Source organism: Sus scrofa, chromosome 15 (assembly GCF_000003025.6).
Source record: "Sus scrofa isolate TJ Tabasco breed Duroc chromosome 15, Sscrofa11.1, whole genome shotgun sequence".
NCBI lineage: Eukaryota > Metazoa > Chordata > Mammalia > Artiodactyla > Suidae > Sus > Sus scrofa.
In genome coordinates this window covers 135,769,759-135,793,789 of record NC_010457.5, presented here as the reverse complement: position 1 = coordinate 135,793,789, position 24,031 = coordinate 135,769,759, and the positions used below count along the sequence as shown (strand labels likewise).

Genomic DNA, 24,031 nt, shown 5'->3' with positions numbered 1-24,031 from the left:
CTGTGCCACAGCAGCTACCCAAGCTGCTGCAGTGACAACACTGACTCCTTAACCTGCTGTGCCACCAGGGAACTCCCCGTCGGGCATCTTTAAATTCAGCCATTTTCAACAGTTTTCTCACGTTGTAGTTTTGACATTAAAACCTCAAGCTCCAAAGAGGTGTCTGTACACAGCAGCCTTGGTCACGACAGCCGAGGCAGGGAGCAACCCAGGTGCCCACCCGCAAATGAATGGATACAGAGAATGGGGTTCGTATCTGGGGGGATTGGCTCTCAGACCCCCCCGGACACCACAAACCACCGTTGCTCGAGTCCCTCACGTCAGTGGCACCGTATTTGCTCAGGACCTACACCCACCGTCCTGCATACCTTCCATCACCTCTAGATCCCTTATAACGCCTCGCACAACAACTTAAACGCTATATAAACAGCTGCTGGCACGGGACCAATTCAAGTTTTGCCTTCTGAAACTCTGGAGTTTTTCTCCCTGAATATTTTCAATCTGCAGTTGGTTGAATCCATGCACTGTATATATACAATGGAATATTATTCAGCCTTAAAAAGGAAGGAAGTACTGGGAGTTCCTGGCGTGGCACAGTGGAAATGAATCCGACTAGGAACCATGAGGTTGTGGGTTTGATCCCTGGCCTCACTCAGTGGGTTAAGGATCCTACGGCGTTGCCATGAGCTGTGCTGTAGGTCACAGACGTGGCTCGAATCCTGTGTTGCTGTGGCTGTGGCCTAGGCCAGCAGCTGCGTGCCAAAGGTGCGGCCAAAATAAAATAAACAAAGGGAGGGTGTGAATTATGAAGTGAGGACCCCTAGGAAGATCTGCTACTCTCTGCGCTGTGGCTCGAAGGCAGGTTTTGGAAAACAGGATGGGCAGGCACCTTGCTGGGAGAGCCGAGCAGGCGCCTCTGGGAGAGCCGAGCAGGCGCCTCTGGGAGAGCTGAGCAGCATGTCGCTCAGGACAGCCGGGGCTTGGGAGGGCCGGCGGTACAGGTAAGTGTGCCTTCTGAGGGCTTCCTGATGAATCCCCTGGGGGTAGGGAACAGAGGCCGAGGCTGCGATGGAAGAAGAGAGGCCCGCACAGCAAAATCACCTTGAAAAAGGGCTTCGTGCTTCCTGCGAGCCTCTAACTCCAGGGCTCCAGAGAGCCACCTCTGGACACACCTTTGTCTGCAGGAACCTCAAATGTGGCCCAGATGCCCCATCCTGGACACGGGAGATGAACGGTGGAGACGCAGCACAGCACAGCCCCCGGGGTCCAGGCTCTTTCTCATTATCTCCCCACGTTTCTATCAAGGGGCTCCCTAAGGCTCAAGTTCAAGTCCACGAAAAAAGGGAAAGCAAGACTCTTAGAACTGGCTGCTCTCCACCCACCCAGACTGCAGTAAACCAGCAAAGGGTCATAAAACCCGGGGACCTTCATCCGTGGCGCCCCCCCCAGAAGGTTAAGCAGTTAAGAATTGTTTACGAGGTCTTGTAGTTGTACAGTTTTTCAGAGCATCAGAAATACAGACCCCGGAGCAGCACAGACGTCAAGAGTCTGCTTTTTACCATTTCAGTCTTATTTACACGTTTAGGGTTGGGTATGCAAAATGCCAAGTGGAGACGAAAGGGCGGTTGAGCTGGTCGGTCCGGAGGCGAGGGCGAGTACCCTGTCCCCGCTGCCTGGGACGGACTGTCCCAACTCCCAGGAAAAGCCAGGAAGTTGGACACTCTACTTGGAGCAGCTACAAAACTAAAGCAGCTTCGTTGTTTTCGTTGAGTTTTCCACGTGTTCCCCACATGGAGTCATAGGTTTTATTGAATCGAGTAAATGAAATCCCCAGGAAGTAAGGGGAGTCCGATCCTCTGTGTTTTGTTCTGGGCCCAGGTCTTGGTCTCACCATGAAACCAGCCACCCAGCAGCTCCATCCCGGGATGCGTGTTTCCTGTGTCCAACTGACTCCACGAACCTCCACGTGCTAAGCGTTCTGGTGAAAATGTCAGACTCTTCAGAGTCTGAAGCACCCTTGGAAGACACTGTCAACGGGCATCCCCCCCATTTAAAGGCCTCTTCCTCCAGATCTCCAGGCACCATCTGCCAGTTTCTCAATGTCCACTGTAAAATGCACATCTAGATGCAACGGGGCCTGACTGGGCACAGAAGCATGGGGAGCTGAAGCTTCCCGGGCAAGTTCCGCCTTTAGAGGAGGGGGCAGCGCAGGTCCATTGACGTGCTCGGTTCGAGTCAAGGCCGTGGACGTGGGAGATTCTCCAGGTCTCCCCACCCTGGCTGCTGTCCTCAGCCATCCCCCCACCACCGACCCCAAGGCTCTCAAGGGCACCCAGTGTGGAACCACCCAGCTTCAAGAACATCTAGGCTGAAATCCCCCATCGGGTGCCTGTGGAGCCCCGCCTGAGTTCTGGGGGGGAGGGCAGCATCCGGGAGCTTCCCTGGCAGCCAACCACACCAAGCACACGGTGAGCGTGGCGGCTCACACCACCCCTATGCCTGCGGCAGAGCCCAGGGCCCCCGAGAAGCCACGGATTCAAAGAGCACAGCATCGCCTAGGATTCCTGAGGCAGGGCGTCCAGCTGGAGCCATGTGCCAACTGTTTGTTCGGTCCAAAGGCGGGGTGTGTTTTCCACCCCACCACCGTGTGCAAAACACCTGCTGGGACTGAAATGTGTGGTTCGTGTCTAAGAGATGACTTTTCCATCACTGCTGCCACGGACCCCTGGCTAGTGAGGAAACCATGTCTGTTTCCTGCACAAAGAGGGAAAGATGGCCTCTGGTGGAAGATGGTTTTTTTAATGGCATCCAATGAAGACTGTTAATAAGATGAGAGTTGTGTGGGCTCTGGGGCTTTTTTAAAAATGATTTTTATTTTTTCCATTATAGTTGACTTACAGTGTTCTGTCAATTTCTGCTATACAGCAAAGTGAACCAGTCTCTCTCTCTCTCTCTCACACACACACACACACACACACATATATGCTTTTTCTCACATTTTCCTCCATCATGTTCCATCACAAGTGACTAGATATAGTTCCCTGTGCTGTACAGTGGGATCATTGCTTATCCACTCCAAAGGCAATAGTTTACATCCATTAACCTCAAACTCCGAAATGTCCATCAACAGATGGATTAAGAAGATATGGTATGTGTATACAGTGGAATACTACTCAGCCCTAAAAAAGAAAAAAGAACGCCATATGCAGCAACATGGATGGAGTGAGTTAAGTCAGAAAGAGAAAGATAAATACCATGTGATATCCTTATATCTGGAATCTAATATACGACACAAATGAACCTTTCCACAAAAAAGAATCTCATGGACTTGGGATGGACTGGGAGGGTTTTTTGTTTTTAATTTTAAATTTTTTTAGCGAGTTTAGGAAATGGCCAGTCTCCTGCTTCCACGGTGCCCAAAGCAAGTGAAGGCAGGGCCCAGGGCAACTCGGGCAGCTTGTCCAAGCAAACGTCTTCAGAAAACCAGCATCCGGTATGGCTGTGGCTGTGGCTGTGGCTGTGGCTGGCAGCTTCAGCTCCAATCCGCCCCCTAGCCTATGAACTCCCATATGCTGCAGGTGTGGCTGTAAAAAGAAAAAAAAAAAAAATATTGGAGAAATCTTGCTCTAGTTGGTCTACTGGTCATCGCCCTGGTACTGGCCTCGGAGCAGGGACCTGCCCTGATCTCGAAGGGCAGAGCCTGCAGCCTGCTCCTCTCCAGAGAGCCAAGAAAAAGAACTTGGCTAAACAGCCTGACATCCCCAGAGTTTTCTACAAAGACTGTGTTTGTCCAGAGCAGAATAACTATTCCAGACCTCATATATGCTCCTAACGTGTGATGATGAAATAACTTTTTTATCCAAAAGGAAACGGGCATGCTTTTTTGAGGCGGGGGAGGGGGATTCTGATCAGAGAATGGTCCTGGAATGGGGTGGGGTTGGGGGTCTGAGGGCTTGAGGTGCATCCCACCTGTAAGATTCGAACAGGTGTAAGGCAGGGCCTGCAGAAGGCCCAGCAGCCCTTTCAAAAGCAGGAGGCTCTCTTTGTGCTGGGATGGATGTTTAATGCCCTACACAGGCGCACTGCTCACGAGCTCTGGCCGGCAGGACCCTGACCCCATCGCCAGCCCCTTCCACTCGGTGTCCTGTTCAACCCAGGGAGCTGGGCGGGGCCTTGCACACTGGAGCAAGGGTAACCCAACGCATCAAGTTCACGTGGAAAGAGGCCAGCATGGCGAGGGCCTGGATCACTTACTGCAATCCCTTCACCACCACCCTTCACGAAACGGTCAAAGTTCGTCAGCAGCAAGGCGTTGCTCATGTTGGACGCGAGCTGGGCTGATCCCAATGCTCCTGTGTTAGTTCGCAAGTTCAAATCCCAGGTGACCACCCCCACCTGGGCTCCACCAGGCAGGCGAGGGCCAGGGTACCTGGGAAGGGACAGAGGTTGCTGCCAGAGACAGAACCCCGCCCCGCCCCCGCCATGTCACCCCCTCAGCTCCCCTGGGCTGCTGGCGATGCTGGTTTTCTCCAGACGTTTGCTGATAGCTCGGAGGTTACCTAGCAAGTGAGTTACAGTGTGGCTGGTATTTGAGAACATTTGGTTTTATCACCTCTATTTATTTTATTTTCATTTTTGGCCGCCCCGAGGCATATGGCCCTCCTGGGCCAGGGATCAGATCTGGGCCGCAGTCCTGACCCAAGCTGCAGCTGCAGCAGAGCGGATCCTCAGCCTACTCTGCCGGGCGGGGGATCGAACCAGCATCCCTGTGCTCCCAAGACGCCAGCGATCCCACTGTACCACAGCAGGAACTCCGGTTTTGTCACCTCGAGAAAGTCTCTAGGCCACGATCATTGGGCCGTTCTCCACGAGGTAGAATGTAGCGACCTGAAGCAGCAACACAGCTGCATGTTCCCAAATGCCTTATTAAGGAAAGTCGGGGTTCTACTATGGACACCCACTTGAACGTCTCTTCCTTCCTTTTTTTTTTTTTTTTTGTCTTTTTAGGGCCCCACCCGAGGCATGTGGAGGTTCCCAGGCTAGGGGTCGAATGGGAGCTATATCTGCCGGCCTACCCCACAGCCACTGCAGTGCCAGATCTGAGCCATGCCTGCGACCTACACCACAGCTCATGGCAGCGCCGGATCCTTAACTCACTGAGCGAGGCCAGGGTCGAACCTGTGTCCTCATGGATGCGAGTCAGATTCATTTCCCCCATGAAGGGAACTCCTGAAGATCTCCTCCAGACTCACCTGGCCACTGGGGACGTGTAGCCCCCAGCAGCTTAGACCAAGGCCATTCCAGGTTCCCTCCAGAGGACACGCCAGGAACTCACTGGATTACAGCGAGGGTCATGCCACCTCTCCGTGCGCTAGTAATTCAAATCCATTCCTAGATGAAGCCACGCCCTTGGGGATCTATGCACCTGCCTTGATAATGTCAGTTCCCAGGAGCCGGGCACTAGCAGAATTGCACTTTGAAATGACATTGGCTCTTGCCTGCTGTACAATTACAGAACAAAGCCCACTGTGCTCCTCTTCTGAACCCTTACAATATCCATGTGTATGTGGGAAAAAGAAGAAGAAGAAAAAAAAAAAGACAGCACTGCAGGCCATCACAAGAAGCTGCCTGCGTGGGAGAAATTCCGAAGACCGGACGCTGTTTACATAATCAAGAGACGGAGATGAAAAGTGGGCGTGAACCCTCCTGGAGGAATTTTCCAGGACCGTCTTCGCCGTTGCCATCTTTGCTGCTTGGCCAAAGCGGCGCGTGGCCCTCTGATGGAGCCTGGGCTTAGCAGGTGCGCGTGAGAGGACGGGAAACACACCCTCGGTCAGGTCTCGCTTTTGACGGGTCAGTGAGCCTCAGCAAGAGGATCTCGACCGCACGGGGGCCAGTGACGAGGCTCTGCTCCCCGACGGGGTCTTAGAAGAACTAGCCAGGGCAAGCGTGGCCTTCCTGTGGTCAGAGCAGCTGGGGACAGAGCCCCAAAGACCTGGAGGGGGCAGGACTGTCTCCAGCAGCCCTCCTGAGATGGAATTTGGTCTCTGATGTGGAGCCCCCTGGAGAACCCAGAATCAATCAGGCACAAAGGCATTCCCCAGAACAGGAAGGAACACCTCTCTCCAAAGTCTGCTTAAGGGTGACGCCTGGGCAGCATATTTCCATCAACCAAAGGAACACGCCAGAGAGGCCTGAACAAACACCTGCCTAACTATTACACACAGGATGGGTAAACGCAAGACCCTGCTGTGGAGCACAGGGAACCCTATTCAATATCCTGGGATAAAGCATCACGGAAAAGAATATAAAAAAACCTATGTACGTGCGTAACTGAGTCACTCTGCTGTACAGCAGAAATGAACACCACATTGTAAATCAACTAGACTTCAACACGAAAAAACCTCCAAAACCTGCTTTTTAACCCCATCCAGAAAGGTGAAGCCACTGCTGGTAAGACAAGAAGGAAAGGAAAGGTCACTTCACCCCAACAAGCGTGTTATGCAGCCAGGGTACCATCTGTTCCTGTCCCAGTGGAAAGGGCTGTAATGTTTTGCCTTTTTTTTTTTTTTTTTTTTTTTTAGGGCCGCACCCACAGCATACGGAGGTCCCCAGGCTAGGGGTTGAATTGGAGCTACAGCTGCCAGCCTACACCATGGCCAGAGCCGTGTGGGATCCAAGCCGCATCTGCGACCTACACCACAGCTCACGGCAATGATGGATCCTTAACCCACTGAAGCAAGGCCAGGGATCGAACCCGCATCCTCACAGATACAGGTCAGGTTTGTTACCACTAAGCTACGACAGAAACTCCTGGAAAGGTTTTTACGGTAAGTGCTCCTGAGCGTGCAGTGCAGGGGCAAGAGCCAGGGCTGCACGGATACCGTCTTTCCAGGTCTCTGCCATCACGGCCCGAAGCCCACGAAACCACACACTGTCCAACGCAGGAAGGCGCCTGCTAGGAAGCTGAGGGAAAGGACGAGGGCACGGAAGTGTCATGGGAGGACTCCGAGGAGAGGTCCTTCCTCATCACTGTGAAAGTCACTCAAAACCTCAATCTGCTTTGGAGACCCTGGTACATCAGTGTGGGCACATCCGCCGCAGGAATGGTGCTGAGCATGAAGAATGGTGGCAGCCCCGCGCGTGTGCTGACGCTGGAAGGCGCCTACGACCTGGCATCTGACCTGGCATTGTCTGGGAAAGCAGGCCCCACGCCCCGCGCACCGGGGACCGAGCGCTCGTGGAAGGCACACACACAGAGTGTGCAAACGGCTGGGAGGACCCGCCCCGAGACGGGAGCACTCGCGCTTTCTAGGGGGTGTTTGGGGCACTTTCGTTTTCTTCTGTACGTTTATCTCTAACTTCTGGTCGATCCCTGGGCAAGTTTTTTAGGTCTTTCAAATCAAATGCTTATTTAACACGGTGACACAATCAAATGACCAGCCAACACCACGGACTCTTAGCTACACGCTGATCTCCCGCGGGACAGATAAGTGTCATCACAGAGGATGCATGGAATGTGTTGTTCTGGAACAGTCACTACATTCCATGTTCAGGGTTTACCAGAGCGTCCCTAAGAGCTCCCTGCTGGGGGGACGCCTACCTTTCCCCCAACAACGACCTTCACTGTCTCTCCAAACATCTCACGCAAATCACCAGGATAACAGATGTTATTACACGTGGAAAAAACTAACTTGCCATATGGAACTGGTACACATCTTTTTTTTTCAGACCCGCACCCGCGGCATATGGAGGCTCCCAGGCTGGGGTCGAATCGGAGCTGTAGCCACCGGTCTACACCACAGCCACTACAACAGGAGATCCAAGCTGCATCTGCGACCTACACCACAGCTCACAGCAATGTCGGATCCTTAACCCTCTGAGTGAGGCCAGGGATCAAACCCGCATCCTCACGGATACTAGTTGGGTTCGTTTCCACTGAGCCACAGTGGGAACTCCTGGACACATTCTTACCAGACAATAAAACCACTCATGAATTGCACTTTTTTTTTTTTTTGGCCACACCCTCAGCATGCAGAAGTCCCTGGACCAGGCATCGAACGGGTGCCATGGCAGTGAAAACGCCAGATCCTTCACCTGCTGTGCCACCAGGGACCTCCTAATTCTTGTTTTCATTCTCAGCTGCTTACACGGACCCTGAGTTCCAAGGCAGTTGTCTGCTTCGGGTTTTCAGCGGTATCTCTCTTTTTTCCCTTCTTTTTACTATGTTTCAGTTTTCAGCGGGATCTCTCTTTCTTCCCTTCTTTTTACTGTGTGCGCCTGTCCTTTTACCTGCATTTAAAATTTTAATTCATCTGTGCCTTTTATTGTAATTGCAGAGTTAGGGCCTCAGATTGACTGTTGGGGAGGAGACGGAGAGAAAGACACACACGTCTGGGGGGCAGGGTGACTTCCCCCCGGTGGAGCAGGTGCTCAAACACTCCTTCAACAAAGCCGAGAGGCTCGACTGTGTCGGGACCCCCTCCCCCTGCACCCCTGCCCCTGGCCCCCGCCTGCCAACCGCTGAGGGGCCAAACTCACGTGTAAACTTGGATGGTAGGTCAGCACGCCGTTGTCACACAGGGTGACGTATTTCTTTTTCCATTCTTTGTTCAATGATTTGCCACTTCGCTTCAGCAGCATGCCCTGTAAGGCAAAAGGAGCCAGAGAGAAATGAATAAAGATAAAAGAGCAGCACCCGGGGAGCATGCGTAAAAAGAGTAAGCAGATAAGCAATGTTTATGCTTTCATTGTCTCTTTGCCATCTTGAAAGGGAAAGAAAACTTATGTTTAGCTTGGTAATGTGGGATTCTCCTTGCCTTTTTTACACAATATGTACACAGCCAAGGAATCTCCTTCCGTGTATGTGCGCATAGACCTTAACTCTGTGATCGGTTCAATAAAAATCGTTACATCTTTGCTGTCACTATGCTGTAAGCACTCGGAGCGCCTAAAGGTAAATCTCTTCCAATGATATTTTGCTTTGGTTTTCTTTGTCGGCCGCCCCGCAGCATGTGGGATTCCCAGGGCCAGGGATCAGAGGCAAGCTGCAGCTGGAACCCACGCTACAGCTGGGGCAACACTGGATCCTTAATCCATTGTGCCAGGTCAGGGATCAAACCTGGGTCCCAGGCTCAGGAGATGCTGCCAATCCCATTGGGCCACACCAGGAACCCCGGTGATACTGTTTTAAAAAAGGAAACCCAGGAGCTCCCTGCTGGCCTAGCAGGTTAAGGACCCGGCATTGTGACTGCTGTGGCTCGGTCACTGCTGCGGTGGGGTTTTGCTGTCTGGCCTGGGAACTTCTACATGCCGTGGGAGTATCCCACCTCCCCCCACCCCTGGCCAAAAAAAAAAAAAAAAACCAAATAAAGTAAAAATAAAATAAAAATTTAAAAAGGGACACCAATTGCTTTTTTTGAAAATAAGACATTCACCCTAGTCTTACCTTCTGGTATTTGCAAGTAAGAACATTTTATTTTGTAGTTGTTTCAATTCAGACCTTAATTTATTAAAAATGAAATTCCATTTGCGAACTTAGCAACGGCATTTAATAGATGAATTGCGTATAATTTACTTTAATCCGTTTTTAATGAAATCCTATTAGGGCTTCTTGAAAACCATTCAGAACTTGAAACCAACACACTTTCGAAGTATATTTAATGCAGTCTTCCTTAGATGACTGATGAGAATTTATTCTTGTTTTAACTACCAAGCCCCAGCAAACCTCCGGCCCTGTTTGTAAGCTTTGCTGAGTTAGGATGCTAGTGCCTGCACCCGGGCCGAGGCAGCAGGACGGCCGTGAGTCTGGAACGGAGTCCGACACCCCGAGGAAGCAGAGGCCTGCGGACCCCTTGGGGGTGTTTTCCAGCCTCCATCCGCCTCCTAATTCCACCCGCCAGGAAGCAAAACATGAGAAGAAAATCAAGGAAGCATTTCTATGTGGTAGAATCAAGTTCCAACGAATTACCAACACTGTGACATTGGGTTTTCTTTTTTTTTTTTTAATGCCAAATTTTGCAAATATAACAGACGATGGGCCAGCCTGGGTCTCTGATCACCCCGCAAACCAAGTATTTCATTCAACGTTTGAGGCAACGCACCTCCGGAAGAGCACGTCTTTGCACGTTCTTTCTTAAAGAAAGCCTGTGACGCAAAGCTTCAGATCCTGATGTCTTAGACTCTAAGCCCACATAAACCGCATGCAGCGCGGAGACTGACGAAGGGAACCAGGCCGAGAAGACAAGGTCACAGACCAAGTTCCTGGGCACAGGAGAACGAGTGGGAGAGGGGACATTCTATCAGTGACCAGGAATCAGTGAGAAAGGAAAAGCCGCAGCTCAAATCCTTCAATGGCCCCGTGGGATTTCTAAGGTTTTAACACTCAGCACAACAAAACCTGACACCAGCTCTCCTGGGCGCTCACATTCTCCCCGCCCATTTCAGACAGAATCCCAACAATCAGGGGCGGGTCACTGCGGTCCTGGGTCCTCGGTGGGGGCCGAGAGCTGTCCTGGGCTTCAGAAAGCTTTCCCTTCCTGCCTCATGCAAAGTGCAGGCCCAAAGTCCCAGCCGCCCTTCCGCTGGGGCCCCGGGCAGGCAGCCGTACAGAAGTCTTTCGGCTGTCCTGTGGGTACTTTCGTGAGCCAATCCTATACTCCCTGGGGAGAGGCATAAAGACTTATTTCTTAAGGGGATAAAGAGAAATTTCCAATCAGGAGGCTACACGAAGAGAAGACACCATAGTTTTCTGGGGAATTAAATTAGGCCGATTTGTTTTGGTGCTCAGAAAACTTATCTTGCTGGGAAAAAAAATCCAAATCCTGATTATCTTTTTTCTTTTTCTTTCTTTTCTTTTCTTTTTTTTTTTTTTTTAAAGTCTTTTCCAGGGCTTTACTCGAGGCATATGGAGGTTCCCAGGCTAGGGGTCGAATCGGAGCTGTAGCCACCAGCCTACGCCAGAGCCACAGCAATGCAGGATCCGAGCCACGTCTGCAACCTACACCACAGCTCACAGCAATGCTGGATCCTCAACCCACTGAGCAAGGCCAGGGATCGAACCCGCAACCTCATGGTTCCTAGTAGGATTCGTTAACCACTGAGCCACGACGGAAACTCCCAAATCCTGATTATCTTAAACTAAATGTAGTTACCACATGATCCAGAAATCCCACTCCTGGGCACATATCTGGACAAAACTACAATTCAAAAGGATGCATGCACCCGTATGTTCATCGCAGCACTATTTACAACAGTCAAGACATGGAAGCCATCTAATCCACCAGCAGTGAATGGATCAAGATGATGTGGCACATACACACAGTGGAAGACGACTCAGCCACAAGAAAGAATGGAATAATGCCATCTGTAGCAACATGGATGGAACTAGAGATTCTCATACTAAGCAAAGTATTTCAGAAAGAGAAAGACAAACACTACATGATATCACTTTTATGTGGCATCTAAAATATGGCACAGGAGTTCCTGTTGTGGCTCAGTGGTTACAAACCCAACTAGTACCCATGAGGATTCGGGTTTGATCCCTTGCTCAAAGGGTAAAGGATCTGGCATTGCTGTGGCTGTGGTGCAGGGCTGCAGCTGCAGCTCCAATTCGACCCTGAGCCTGGGAACGTCCATGTGCCACAGGTGCAGCCCTAAAAAAGCAAAAAAATAAAAAATAAAATGACACAGATAAACCTATCTACAAAATAGAGACAGACTCTTAGACAGATGGACACAACAGACTCGTGGTAGCCAAGACGGGAGCGGGGAGGGAGTGGGATGGACTGGGAGTTTGGGCTTAGTAGATGCAAACTATTGCATTTAGAATGGATACGCAATGAGGTCCTACTGTCCAGCACAGGGAACTCTCTCCAGTCTGTTGCGACAGACTGATGGAAGATAATACGAGAAGAGGAATGTATACATATGTATGACGGGGTGTGTGTGTGTGTGTGTGTGTGTGTATAGATATATATGGGTCACTATGCTGTACAGCAGAAACTGGCACAACACTGTAAATCAACTAAACTTCAATTAAAAAAATACAAAAATTAAATTCCATGGTTCACCCTGGAGCATTTGCTCTGATGACTACAAGTACTATTCAAATGCTGCAAAATTCAAAAAAAAATTTGGGGAGCCTCCATATGCTGTGGGTGCTGCCCTAAAAAGACAACAAACAAACAAACAAATGCTGCAACATTCAGCAGGCCTGAAGGGCAACACCCCGGCGTCTCGGGAGCCCTGTTTCTGTGCTCCAGCCTTGGCCCCAGCTGAGTCTGTGCTGATGTGTTTCTCCGCATCCTCATGTTCACTCCCTCCTCATAAGCAGAGTTCTGACGGCTCCCTTGTCACAGACATGAACTCGGAGCCACAGAGGTAAGGCAGCTGGTGAGCTGATGGGAAGTGACAGGACAGCCACCCTGCCCTCCTCATTCCTGCCATCATACCCAGCTGCTGAGTGTCCACCTGCGGGCAATGACCACACTTGTCAAACCTCCAAGCGTCTCCGCCACTGCCAAGCCTAAAGGGTTCAGTCCCAAAGCACCAGCTCCTCCTCCCCGAGCACAAATACCAATCCCGAGAGCGCCAGGCCACCCGGGATCCTGGCTCACACCTCTGGCCCGATCCCTCTCCCGAGAGGGCAGTGAGAATCCAGAAGGGCGATGAGAGACCCGCACTTGTGTTTTATATTCACAGTGAGAGAAGAGACTAGCCCCGTTCTAACATGAACAAGTTCAAGGATGTTCCTTAAAATATATTGCAGGTGGGCTCGGAGGAAGGGGTTTCTGTTTGCTACATCTGCCCTAAACTCTGAGCGTCCTTGAGAGAGGGAAGAACATAATGAGGGCTTATGGAAGTAAATCTCAAGCCTACTAAGAAATTCCAGGAAGGGGGCACCAGGGCACAGCAGCGCCAACATTCCAGGAATGGCCGGGCCCCCCGGATTGTGCAGGAAATGCAGGGTCAGTGTCTGTGTTGCCAGATTTCCTGCTGACCCGAGAGAAGGAGAAACACTGGAGCTTCCTGTGACAGCTCCTTATTTTAGAATGGTGACAAGAGACAATAACTCTGTATTTCAGGCCAAACCCAACATCTGTAGGCTGGAGGAAGGCACCTGTGTTCGAGACCTCCGGCCAAGAGTCAGCAGAATTCAGCAGCTAGGTCTGGACCGGGATGCTGGACCGCCATCCTATCACCTAGGCAACAGCCATCACTGACTTGCCCTCCTGGAAGGGGCGTCCCCGGAAAGCCCAGGACTGTAGGTCAATGCCCACAGCTCTGGAAGGCAGAGTCCCCTTCCACGCTTATATGTGGGAACCCTGAAGAAAGCTGAGCCAAAACACACGAGGAGAAATGGGCCGACGGTGTGTGGGCTCCTTGTAAAGAACAAAAAGAGCTCCGTCCTGAAAAGCGTGGTGAGACACAAGCTCTTTGATGAGTTAAGGTCTGCGGCTGGGGCTTCGGGGGCAGCAAGCAGGATAAATTTTTGTAATCAGAGGTTCAATCGGACTGCAAGTGAGGAGACTCAGGAAACAGCTTCTGTGGATTAAAGACGTCTTTCCTTTTGCTTTCTTTCTAAATTTTCCTTAAATTAATTCCGAACACTGATTTTTAAAGAGTATTTGCATCAGGTGAGAATCACAAGAATTCAAAATCTAAAGAGACTCTTGAAGTCAAAGCATTCAACCCTGAAGTGACTAGACCAACGGTGCATGCCGGCCCTGCCTGAGCATCCTGGGGACGGTGAGCCCAGGGTCTCCATCCTCAAAGGTGCCTGCGCAGGAGGTGCCCCCCGCTGCCCTCTGGAGGTGAGGCGAGCCTGGTCTGAAACTCTGGACAGAGGTTGTCCCCAGCATGCCCTTACTTTGAGGGACCAAGGACAGTTGCCAATACGATGTCTTGTCACCCAGCTACTCTTAGCCCCAGACTCCTCGCAAAGCAAAAGGTTCCAGTGCTCAGACACTGTGGGACCCTCCTCTGAGAGAGCACTGCTCAGAGCGCCAAGGGGAGGGAACCCACCGCCTCCCTTTAGGACAGACGTCTAGCAACGAACCAGGATGCTCCACCACGCCAGCAGCCCCTCACCGCATCAGGCTGAACCCCTGGGCTGCATCCACTGTGCATCTGTCACCCCAAACTTACACACGTTTACTCTCAGTACCGAGGAAATGGGAAACCCTAGAAATAGTTCATGTTATGCTTTTGAAGGGCAGGAGGCCATGATCCCACTCGCTAGAGGATGATGGAGGCCGGGAGGCTCTGTGCCATCTCTCCAAGGGCAGGTGCAAATGGTCCGCAGGATTCTGCGTACCCGGGGCAGAGCCCGCACGGCGGGAGGTCAGAATGCATACTTGGTCTGTCTTTCAGATGCCACTTTTGCACGTGTAAAAATGACCTCCTGCTAAAAAGTGTTTCTCGCTGACCAGTTATCACAGTGTAGACATCAATTTCAGTTAAGGCTTTCTTTGACTCTTTTTTCTTTTCTTTTTTTTTTGTCTTTTTTTGCTATTTCTTGGGCTGCTCCCACGGCATATGGAGGTTCCCAGGCTAGGGGTCCAATCGGCGCTACAGCCACTGGCCTACACCACAGCCACAGCAACGCGGGGATCCGAGCCGTGTCTGCGACCTACACCACAGCTCACGGCAACACTGGATCCCTAACCCACCGAGCAAGGCCAGGGATCGAACCTGCAACCTCATGGTTCCTAGTCGGATTTGTTAACCACTGAGCACGACGGGAACTCCGAGGCTTTCTTTGACTCTTGAATGGCGTATGCATCTGCTTTTTAAAATGTTTTTATTTCTAAACAATACTGGGCTCATGGTGAGCCAGATGCTGCTCTTAGAGCCTCACAAGTATTAACTCACTGAACGCTTATGACGGCCTGGCAGGAATGGTTCTGAACACCCCTATTTCACAGATGAGGCCACTGAGGCACAGAGAGGTTATGTAACTTGCTCAACTCACACAGCCAACTTGGGAGCTGGTCTCAAGATAGCTTCCTATGCCCACGATTCTGCAAATCAAGTCCCACAGACTCAAGGGTGCCCGAGACTCATTTCAACCAACAGAAGCAGCTGCCCCGTGGTGCTATATCTGCCCTGGGTTTAAACCTTAAGAAATCCTGGTAGCTTCCTCTTTGCTGGGGGTGGGGTGGGGTGGGGGCATCTGACTGAGAAGCCACGCTCTGCTCTGTCCATAGCCCCAAAGCACAGAATTATGAGAAATATAATAGTTTTTTCAAATCATTAAGTTTGGGGTAGAGCATTATATGCACAAACAGGTTAGAAAAACAGAACGAGCATCCAACACGCCTGCTAAAAAAAAAAAAAAAAAAAAAATCAAAAACACTGGCTTGGAACCAGGCAGCTGGCTGAGGCTGTCAGGAACTGAACAGCTGGAGGGACCACGAGGGAACGGCTCCCTGAGGCTGGAGAGAGGGGGCCCGACCTGTGTGCAAAAGCAGGACAGATAGCGAGCGACCTGCTGCCTGCGGGGAAACGCAGCCTGGCTGCCCGGTGGAGCCCTGGCTGGACCTGGCCAAGGTTTCTGAGCAGAACGCCAATCACGCTCCCTGCTCTGGGAGGAGTCTGGGAGGAACTCAAGGTAGTTTTCAAGCAGAATTAGAAAAAGATACCTCTAATTTAAAAACCTTGCCGGATTAGACCAGCAAGAGAAAAACTCTTTGTTTTTATTATTAGAGAAAACCTTTTTATTTTCATTATTATTTATTTTATTTTATTATTTATTATTTTCATTTTATTTTATTATTTATTTTAATTTTATTATTAGAGAAAAACGATTTCTCAATCCCAGCTTCTCCGGCCAGGAGAAAACTCTGAGAGTAACCACTGGCCTCAGAAGAAAGCAAATCCAGAGGCTGCCAGATGTGATCTCGGAATACGGACCCCACCAGGGGTGTGGCAGTCAGAGCCCCTTCTTGAGAACTCAGAAAGATTGAAGGGAGGGCCTCAGAGACCCCTCCCGCCAGGGAAGACTTGTCATTAGAGACAGGGGTCTGTGGACTGGCTTTTGTCTAACGGCGTGGGTGGTAATTTGATACAAAGGACACCCACAAGGTTTTTCAAGGAATTCTACCATTTTGGACCAAAAAGCACAGGGAGTTTGAAATGAAGAGAGGCTCTGGGCTTTCAGGCCAAGTACAGCAGGACGCAGGCTGAGAGAGCTACAGAGCTGGGACCGCAGGCCGTTTCTTACGGAAGAGAAGGGGGACTCAGACAGCAGAGCCCAGGGCCAACGAGGATGCGCCTGAGGCAGAACACACCGCCTGTGCCCAGGCTGGGTCAGCAACACGTGCCAGGCGGGCTGGGATCAGACCCGCTGTGGACCAGGAACAGCTGAAGGTGTCCTGTCCCTCGTCACCACTTTGGAATAAGGTCTCCGCTGCCTGCGGCTCTCCTGTGCCTGCGTCAGCGCTTCGTGTATGAGGGTGTGTGCGTGTGTCCCTGACGTGACGGACAATCCTGACTCAAGCTTGAGCCGGAGGCCACAATGGGATGAGACTTTGTGACTCTGGGGACCAGGGGAGGGCATTCTGCAGGCGGGAGAGCAGACTGAAGTAGCTAGTCTCCAAAAGTGATCCCCAGGAAGTTCCCTTTGTGGCTCAGCAGGTTAAGGATCTGGCGTTGCCTCACCTGGGGCGCAGGTTCAATCCCTGGCCCAGGAACTTGCACGTGCCAGGGACCTGGCCAATAAACAATGACCCTCAAAAAACCCAGCTCCCTGTGTCATCCAGGGCCCCGGGACTGACTTTAACCAATAGCATGTGGTGGAAATGACGCTACTGCCTGCCGGAGCCCAGGAAGCCCTGGCAGCTCCTGTCTGCATGCCCTTGGGAGTCCTCGAATCCCCACAAGAAACAGGACCGCCCTGCTGGGGAGACAGTGAGGAGGGTGAGGAAGAGCACTGGGTCTCGATGTACAAGGTCACGGACCTCTTGGCGTCACCCGCCAGCCACAGGAGCCATGTCTGCTGAGGCGTCAGACAGGTGCGTGAAGAAATTACCTGGGAGGCGCCAGCCCTAGAAGGAGCTGAGGGAGCAGAGACGAGCTGTCCCCAACACCCCGGTCCAACTTCCCGACCCACAGAGCCATGGCCAGGAATAAAATGCTGACTGTTCGACCCCACCCTGACTCGGGTCAATCACCACCAGCAAGAGATGTTAACCAGCGTGGCCGGCGGAAAGGGCCAGCCTACACTCTGCGCCACCCGCCTGCGAATCATTTTATCCTCCAACCCGCTTCAAAGCAAACATCCTCGGTGACGTCACCAAGCCCTTGAACGTAAGACATTCGAGGGCTTGGTGACATCACAAATATTCCTCTTATCTCACTTGGAAATAGGAAACGTGCACGGAACAGCGATCACCCAGCTGAGGTACCGGCACATCGCGAAGACAGATTTTCATGACCTACCACCAAGTTATAAGGACCCAAGCCGGCACGTCTTGCTTTTTTGGCACAAGGAACTTTTTCTACCGTGGAGCCAGGAGCTAAACTGTCTTTTGGCTGCAATCTCTTTGTTAGTCCTGTGTATGCTCTGTCTGGTCCCAAGAGGTCACTGAAAGCCAAGAGCAATGTTAAGTGTACAAGCTTTAAATAACTTACGAAGTGAATGTAACGAATGTAAGCGCTATCTGAAATCCATCACTCAGTGCCTGCTGCAGCCCCAAGCTGGGGTAAAACACCGCTCATAAATTTATATTAAAACTCTGCTCGATAGCAATTATTTACCAACAAAGATTTACCGACTGCATTAGAGGCTGGGGGTCCTGGGCAGGCAAATCAGTCTTTGTTTCGAGGTGGAGGGACCAGTGGCGCTGGCGTCTGCCGGCGCGGAGATCATTGCGACACTGGGGCAACATCGAACGGCCAGGGTCCTACGAGGCAACGGAGGCCCAGCCAGCTGCAGGCTGCACCGCGGAAAGATCAGACCATCAGCAGACACGTCCACGAAGCACTGATCTTTGCTCTGAGGCAGCATTTCTCATCTGCTTTAACAGCCACTGGAGGCCATGCACGCATTTGACTGAGAGAAAAGGCGAGTCCGGGTGTGATTTGGCAGGGATATAAATTGAATTATCCTGCTGCACTTGAGGGGGTGCCAAGAGCTTCCTAATCACCAAGGTGAAAAAGACAATCGTTTTCCCAGGGTCTGAAGCCATCCACGCAAGTTCAGAAATGTTTAATGCTTCTACTTCTGAAAATTTAAAAAGTGTGGTGTTTTGCATCTTCTTTGGTTCTAACGTGGACACCTGTTCATGGTTCCTCAAGGTCTCAGGATTCATGTTCTTAGAGCTTTTGAGCAGATTCTCATTATAGCAGGTAAAGGTTTCTAGGAATTTCTAAAACGTCGCCAAGAAAAGCTGGCGTCTTTACCTGAGATCCGAAGAGTATGAGCACCAGTCATTCCATTTTCGCATTTGCCTTTGGTGCCTGTATCCTAATCAAGATTTTCCCTGTAACAGGTATTCAATCTGTGGTTTACTTATGCTTCACTGACTTAAAGGAAAAAAAAAAAAAAAACCCACTAGAGAGGCACCTATGGGTAGAGTGGCAGGTGGATGGAACTTCATCATCAGAATCAGAGAAGCACAGGGGTCACTGGACAATACAAGGGACAGGTCCTTCGTCTCCCCGCTCTGGGGCTCCTCCAGAAGCCACTACAATGGGTGGCGTTCCCACTGTCTCTCCCCACATCCCCTTCTTCCAGAACAAAACTTATGTTCCTGCTCTCTCATTATGCTAAGCTGTCCTTACAGATAACAAATATACACTTGACCAAGAGCCCGCCTGGACCCAAGGGAGTAGAGATTCATGCACCTGTTGCGGGGGGGAGGGGGAGGAGAGGGGGTGGAATCTGTGCCGCCTCCCCTGCACCTCCGTCACTTACACAAGCACCACGCTGACCGAGCTGACGTCAGCAAGGCCCCGGTTCCCATTTGAACAGCAACCTCAATGCTACAGAGACCTTCAGTGCTGGCAATGCTGCAGGACGGGCCAAGTCTGGCCTGTGGGTCAAACCCAATCTTCTGCCTCTTTGTAAATCAAGTGTCACTGGAACGCAGCCACGTCCATTCTCACGTAGGGCTGCTCTCACGCAGCACTGGTGGAGCCCGGAGGTGACGGGAAAGACTCATGACTTGCAAAAAAGCCCAAAATACTCGCCATCTGGCCCTTGACAGAAGGCGGCTGAGCCCTGCTTTGGAAACCCAGAGCCACGTGGCAGGCAGCGATCCACAGCCACTGACTTCACCGACCACGTGCAAATTCTGCCCTTTTCCCCAAGCTCCCATCCTGCACCCTCTCCTTACTCCCGCCATCCTGGTGAAGACCTGACACGTGAGCACCGAGCTAAAGGGTCCTGGGCTCAGGGCTTCCATAACCCCCACTGACAGGTGCCTCACCTGGACCCTGAACGAATAGTTGTTCTGGGCTGAATGGTATTCTCCCTAATTTTTTTTTTCCTTAGGGCTGCACCCACAGCATACGGAGGTTCCCAGGCTAGGGGTCTCATCAGAGCTACAGCTGCCAGCCTGCACCACAGCCATGGCAATGCCGATTTGAGCCACGTCTACGACCTACACCACATCTCATGGTAACGCCGGATCCTTCACCCACGGAGTGAGGCCAGGGATTGAGCCCGCATCCTCATGGATACTAATCAGGTTTGGTATCACTGAGCCTCAATGGGAACTCCGTCCTTAAATTTTTATGTTGAAGTCCTAACCCCTGCACCTCGGAACGGGACTGTATTTGGCCTTTAAAGAGCCTCTGAGAGTGAGGCCCTTAGGAGGGGCTCTAACCCCGTGCGACTAGTGTCCTTTCAGGAAGAGGTGAGGACACAGACGCCCACGGCGGGAAGAGGACGTGAAGACACGGGGAGCAGATGGCCGACTTCATGCCCAGGAACGCGGCCTCCCAAGCAGGCCAGCACCTTCCAGGCTTGGACTTCCAGGCTTGGGGATGGTGAGCAAACAACTGTCTGCCTTTAAGCCCCAGTCTGCAGGACCCTGACCCAGCAGGACCCCACAGTCAACGCCCCCCACACACCATGTCTTCCACCTGCCTGGTCTGCAGAAAAACGTCAGCCTCCGAAGTCTTCCCTGAGTTCCAAAGAATAAATTTCAGCAGAAAAAAGGGAGCACATGCAAAAAGAAGGGCAAACAGTCAAGCAAGACCAACTATTAATAGTTTAGCCATTAAACAAAGGCAAGGCTCTTCAGTTCCTCCTCAAGGGCTGTAGAGCCTATTCTGAGCCGTGTCCTTGGAGCTGTTGTGCAGACACTGAGGCCCCCGCCAGGTGGGAAAAGTCACCCGTGTGCTGCCCACAAGCACGGAGACCCCAGACCGGATGGAACCAGAGGCTGGTGGTGTTAAGTGCCGGTGACCTCACCACCAACCAATAAGGAGCAGGTCCACGAGCCGATCGCGCCCCCCACAACCCCCTCCCTCACCGTGTCTTTAAAAACCTGTCCCCCAAAGCCTTCAGGGAGTTCAGGCCTTTTAAGCACCAGCTGCCTGGCCTCCCTGCTTGGCCCTGCAGTAAACACTGCCCTCTCCTTCGCCACAGCCCGGCGTCAGTAACGGCTTTCCTGCACCGGGGGAAGCAGACCCAAGTTCGGTTCCGTAACAGCACTTTGTGACGGCAGCCCTGAAACACCAGCACACTGGGGGGCAAACAGGTCGGGAGCTGCTGTCGGGCACAGAAAGGGTCTCAGCCACCAGCACCCAGCACGGCAGGGGGTACAGCGAGGCAGCTCACCACCCACGCTCTGCGGGTCCCCACGTCACGTGGTATCGTCAGCTCTCAACGCCCTGCTCACCCTGCTTTTCATTCCCAAGGGGACATCCTTCCCTGAGGCTTTATTGGGCACCCCAAATCCAGCATATTCCGACAGACTGGGAAACCTCCCCAGCAGGGGCTGGGAATGCCGGGGGGCCAGGGCTGCCTCCCATTTTAATTACCCCCATGGAGAGCTGTTCCCAGCTCTAAAATATCTCCAAATATCACAGCAATGCATCCAAATACCTACAACGAAAAATTAAACAGGGGGGGAGGGAATGACACCCTGCCACTCGATTAAAATGCCTTAGAGTCAAATTCAGACGAGTGACCCCCACAGGACAGGTCTAACAGGGCAACGAAAATGACAAGACTGCAGATAACACCCCGTGGATCCAAACAGCTTGTGGTTCTAGGTGTGGAAAATACTCTTAAGGGAAGAAGAAAGTCAGCCACGATCATTCACTGGGCTCAAGAATCCCAATTAACTGCTCTCCCCAGATCCCCTCAAACGGAAAAAGCTAGCAAATGCACGTACGCGATGCTTGGATGTGCGCGTGGGTCAAAGGAGACGGGCCCATTCGACCGGTACCTGCGGCCTCTGTCCCGACTCCATCATTTTAACTTTCCGTCTAGTTTAAAGTGTTTCCATAGAAACAGCAGGAAGTCCCCCTTGGCGGAAGTCTTTATTTTTACCAGTCCTATTTCCCTCCCTTGCCCCCCACCTCCCGCCCCCAGAGGATCTATTAAACCACAAATGGAGGCTTTGGTCCCAGCTTGCAGAGGGAGTTGGGGGAGGGGGGCCGAGGGCTCAGGAGATGCTTCTGGATCTTTACCCAGCTCCCTCGTGCTGCCCTCCCCTTTCTGGTTAGTAATATTTCTGTCATTCTGCCAGGTTGCAGGGTACAAAGGGTTACACTTTAATTGAGCTGTCAGCATCTCCGGCAACCCTCTAAAGCCCCGATTATGCACGGCGGGGTTAGTGACACACTTGTTATTGTGGATGCCCTGTTTGCTAAACCCGAGCCTGCGCCACGCGCGGGTCACCTCACCCGCGCGACCTTGCTGTCATTAGCCGCGTCGATGCTACCTCACCGCTGAGAAAATCACACGGCGAGGCTTCAAAGCGCCGGCCGGGACTGGATTCGACCAGGAGCTAATCACCCACACATCCAGCTCAAATGGCAATAATTGGCTAAACTGCTCCCCTCTCCAGAGCTCGGCAGTAATTTGGGATCATAAAGAAAAGGATTCTTCAGCCAGCTGCCCCGGAACGGAGGCTTTGTGACCGACACACTTCACATTTTAATAGTGATGGACACAGAATCCAATTTAACGCCGCGTCCATGGAAGAGCGAGACGGGGGACAGCGGTGCGGAAGGGAGAAAAGTTTGTAGGTGTCTCTCCCCGCTTTTTAAAACCCATGTTGACGCTGAGAAACGCTGAAGAGGTCTGTGCTTCACGCCAGGCCTGGCTGAATTACGACGTCCCCACAGGAACCAAAGGGATTCGACACGGGGGCGGAAAAACGCAACGAGGCTGCTGTGTGTTGGGATGACTGACAATGACAATTCCCCCGAAAAGCCTCCTCCGTCCTCGAAAGAAGGAAACTAAGGGGGAAACACGTCCCCACCAGGACTGACAGACCTTGATTTTTCTGCTTAATGTTATCTCCCGATGGCCTTGTTTTTCTTCCCTTTCACTCTGCTTCTTTCTGTCACCCGGGTTTTGACAGCAGAAGGACAGGATCTGCACTTACTGGCAGCCAGGGGACACCTCTGCGGCCGCCCCTCAACACTGACCGCCGTCTGGGACCCCGTGGGCGTGTGGCGGAGCAGGGCCGCTCCATCACCTTCCCAGGTCTGTCCTGTCCTCCCCCGACCGCCCCTGGAGGCAAGGACCACCCACAAAACCAGGGGCTGCAGGGAGCCGGTCGGATTTCGTTCACTAAAGGAAATCAAACCGACTTCAGCCTCCTGCCTGGGAAACCAGTACACCCAGGCGTCCAGCTGGGACAAGAAGTGAGGCCAGGGATGGAGGGCATTTCCCCAAATACAAACTGTGTGGAGTTCCTGCTGTGGGTTAGGGACCTGGCATTGCTGTAGCTGTGGAGCAGGCTGAAGCTGCGGCTCAGATTCGATCCCTGGCCCAGGAACTTCCATATGCTGCCAGTGCGGCCAAAAAAGAAAAAAGAAAATACAAACTGTGTGACTACACAGTGATGGGTGAACGCTGCAGAGAGAAATTCCTGTGCAAGCAACAATAAAAAAAACCTTTCCTTCTTTATTCGAGGAAATGATCCCTAAACACAGACAACAGCATGCATGTCCCACATGCTATGGCGAGTGTTTATTAATATTAATATGCACGCGAGCAGGGTGTGTGGGCTTGGAAGTTGGGTGTAAGACCTCGGGTCAGCTATGAGTAGGTTTTTATATCTCTACCCACTATGAACTCGTCTTCTGCAGGGGAGATTTGTCTTTGTGCCTCTAACCAACACTTTGAAATGTGTTCTCCTTGTGATACAGCCTGTTCTTGTTTCTTTCTACATTCTGTCTCTCAGACGCTGCTGCTGCTGCTGCTGCTGAGATCTGGTTTCAAGTTACACTCTTCCCCTAGAAAATGGCAACCACACCTATAGACCTCTCCCTGGGGACCTCCAGGTAGCTCATTCCCACCCTGTTCAGCTCGGAGCCCCCCCATCATGCCCACACCAGGCTTCCATACTGGTGAGAGCCGTCACCAAGCATGGTGCCCCTGCCTGCCAGAGCCTCAGGGTCTCCCCCCACCCCCGCCTCCACCACCTCCTCAGCTGGCATCTCCTAGGCAGCTTAAGTATTCCCAGCTCCGCACCTGCTCTGTCCAGTAGGGACTCCATAAGCCCCATGACAGGTAAGGACTCCACCTGTGGTGAGTTCTGAGACCTGTTTTAAGTGTAAATCATATGCCAGATGTTGAAGGCTTAGTAGGAAAAAAAGGTAGCTCTTTGTATTGATTCTATGTTGAAATGATTGAATTTGGGATATACTCAGTTAAACAAAACATATTATTAAATGTAATTTCACTTTTTTTTCCCTCTAATGCAAACACCAAAAGAAGGGTGAGACGACATAGGTGACTCACATTCTTTCCTCTTTAGCAGGGCTGCCCAGACCACGCCCAGCCTCCCCGCTGGGTTCCTGGGCTTCTGCAGCACCAGCTTCACTGGGGCGGAACCCC

The 24,031-nt window shown here is 51.8% G+C and overlaps 1 protein-coding gene across 11 annotated transcripts in view; it reads right to left on the bottom strand.

Moving 5' to 3' along the window:
- The window catches only part of AGAP1 (ArfGAP with GTPase domain, ankyrin repeat and PH domain 1), a 556,723-nt gene that overhangs the window by 205,373 nt on the left and 327,319 nt on the right, over positions 1–24,031 (bottom strand). For all 11 annotated transcript variants that reach the window (XM_021075538.1, XM_021075539.1, XM_021075540.1 and 8 more), the window contains one exon: positions 8,542–8,646. In XM_021075538.1, the coding sequence (XP_020931197.1) occupies positions 8,542–8,646 (105 nt within the window). The remainder of the gene's footprint in view (positions 1–8,541; positions 8,647–24,031) is intronic.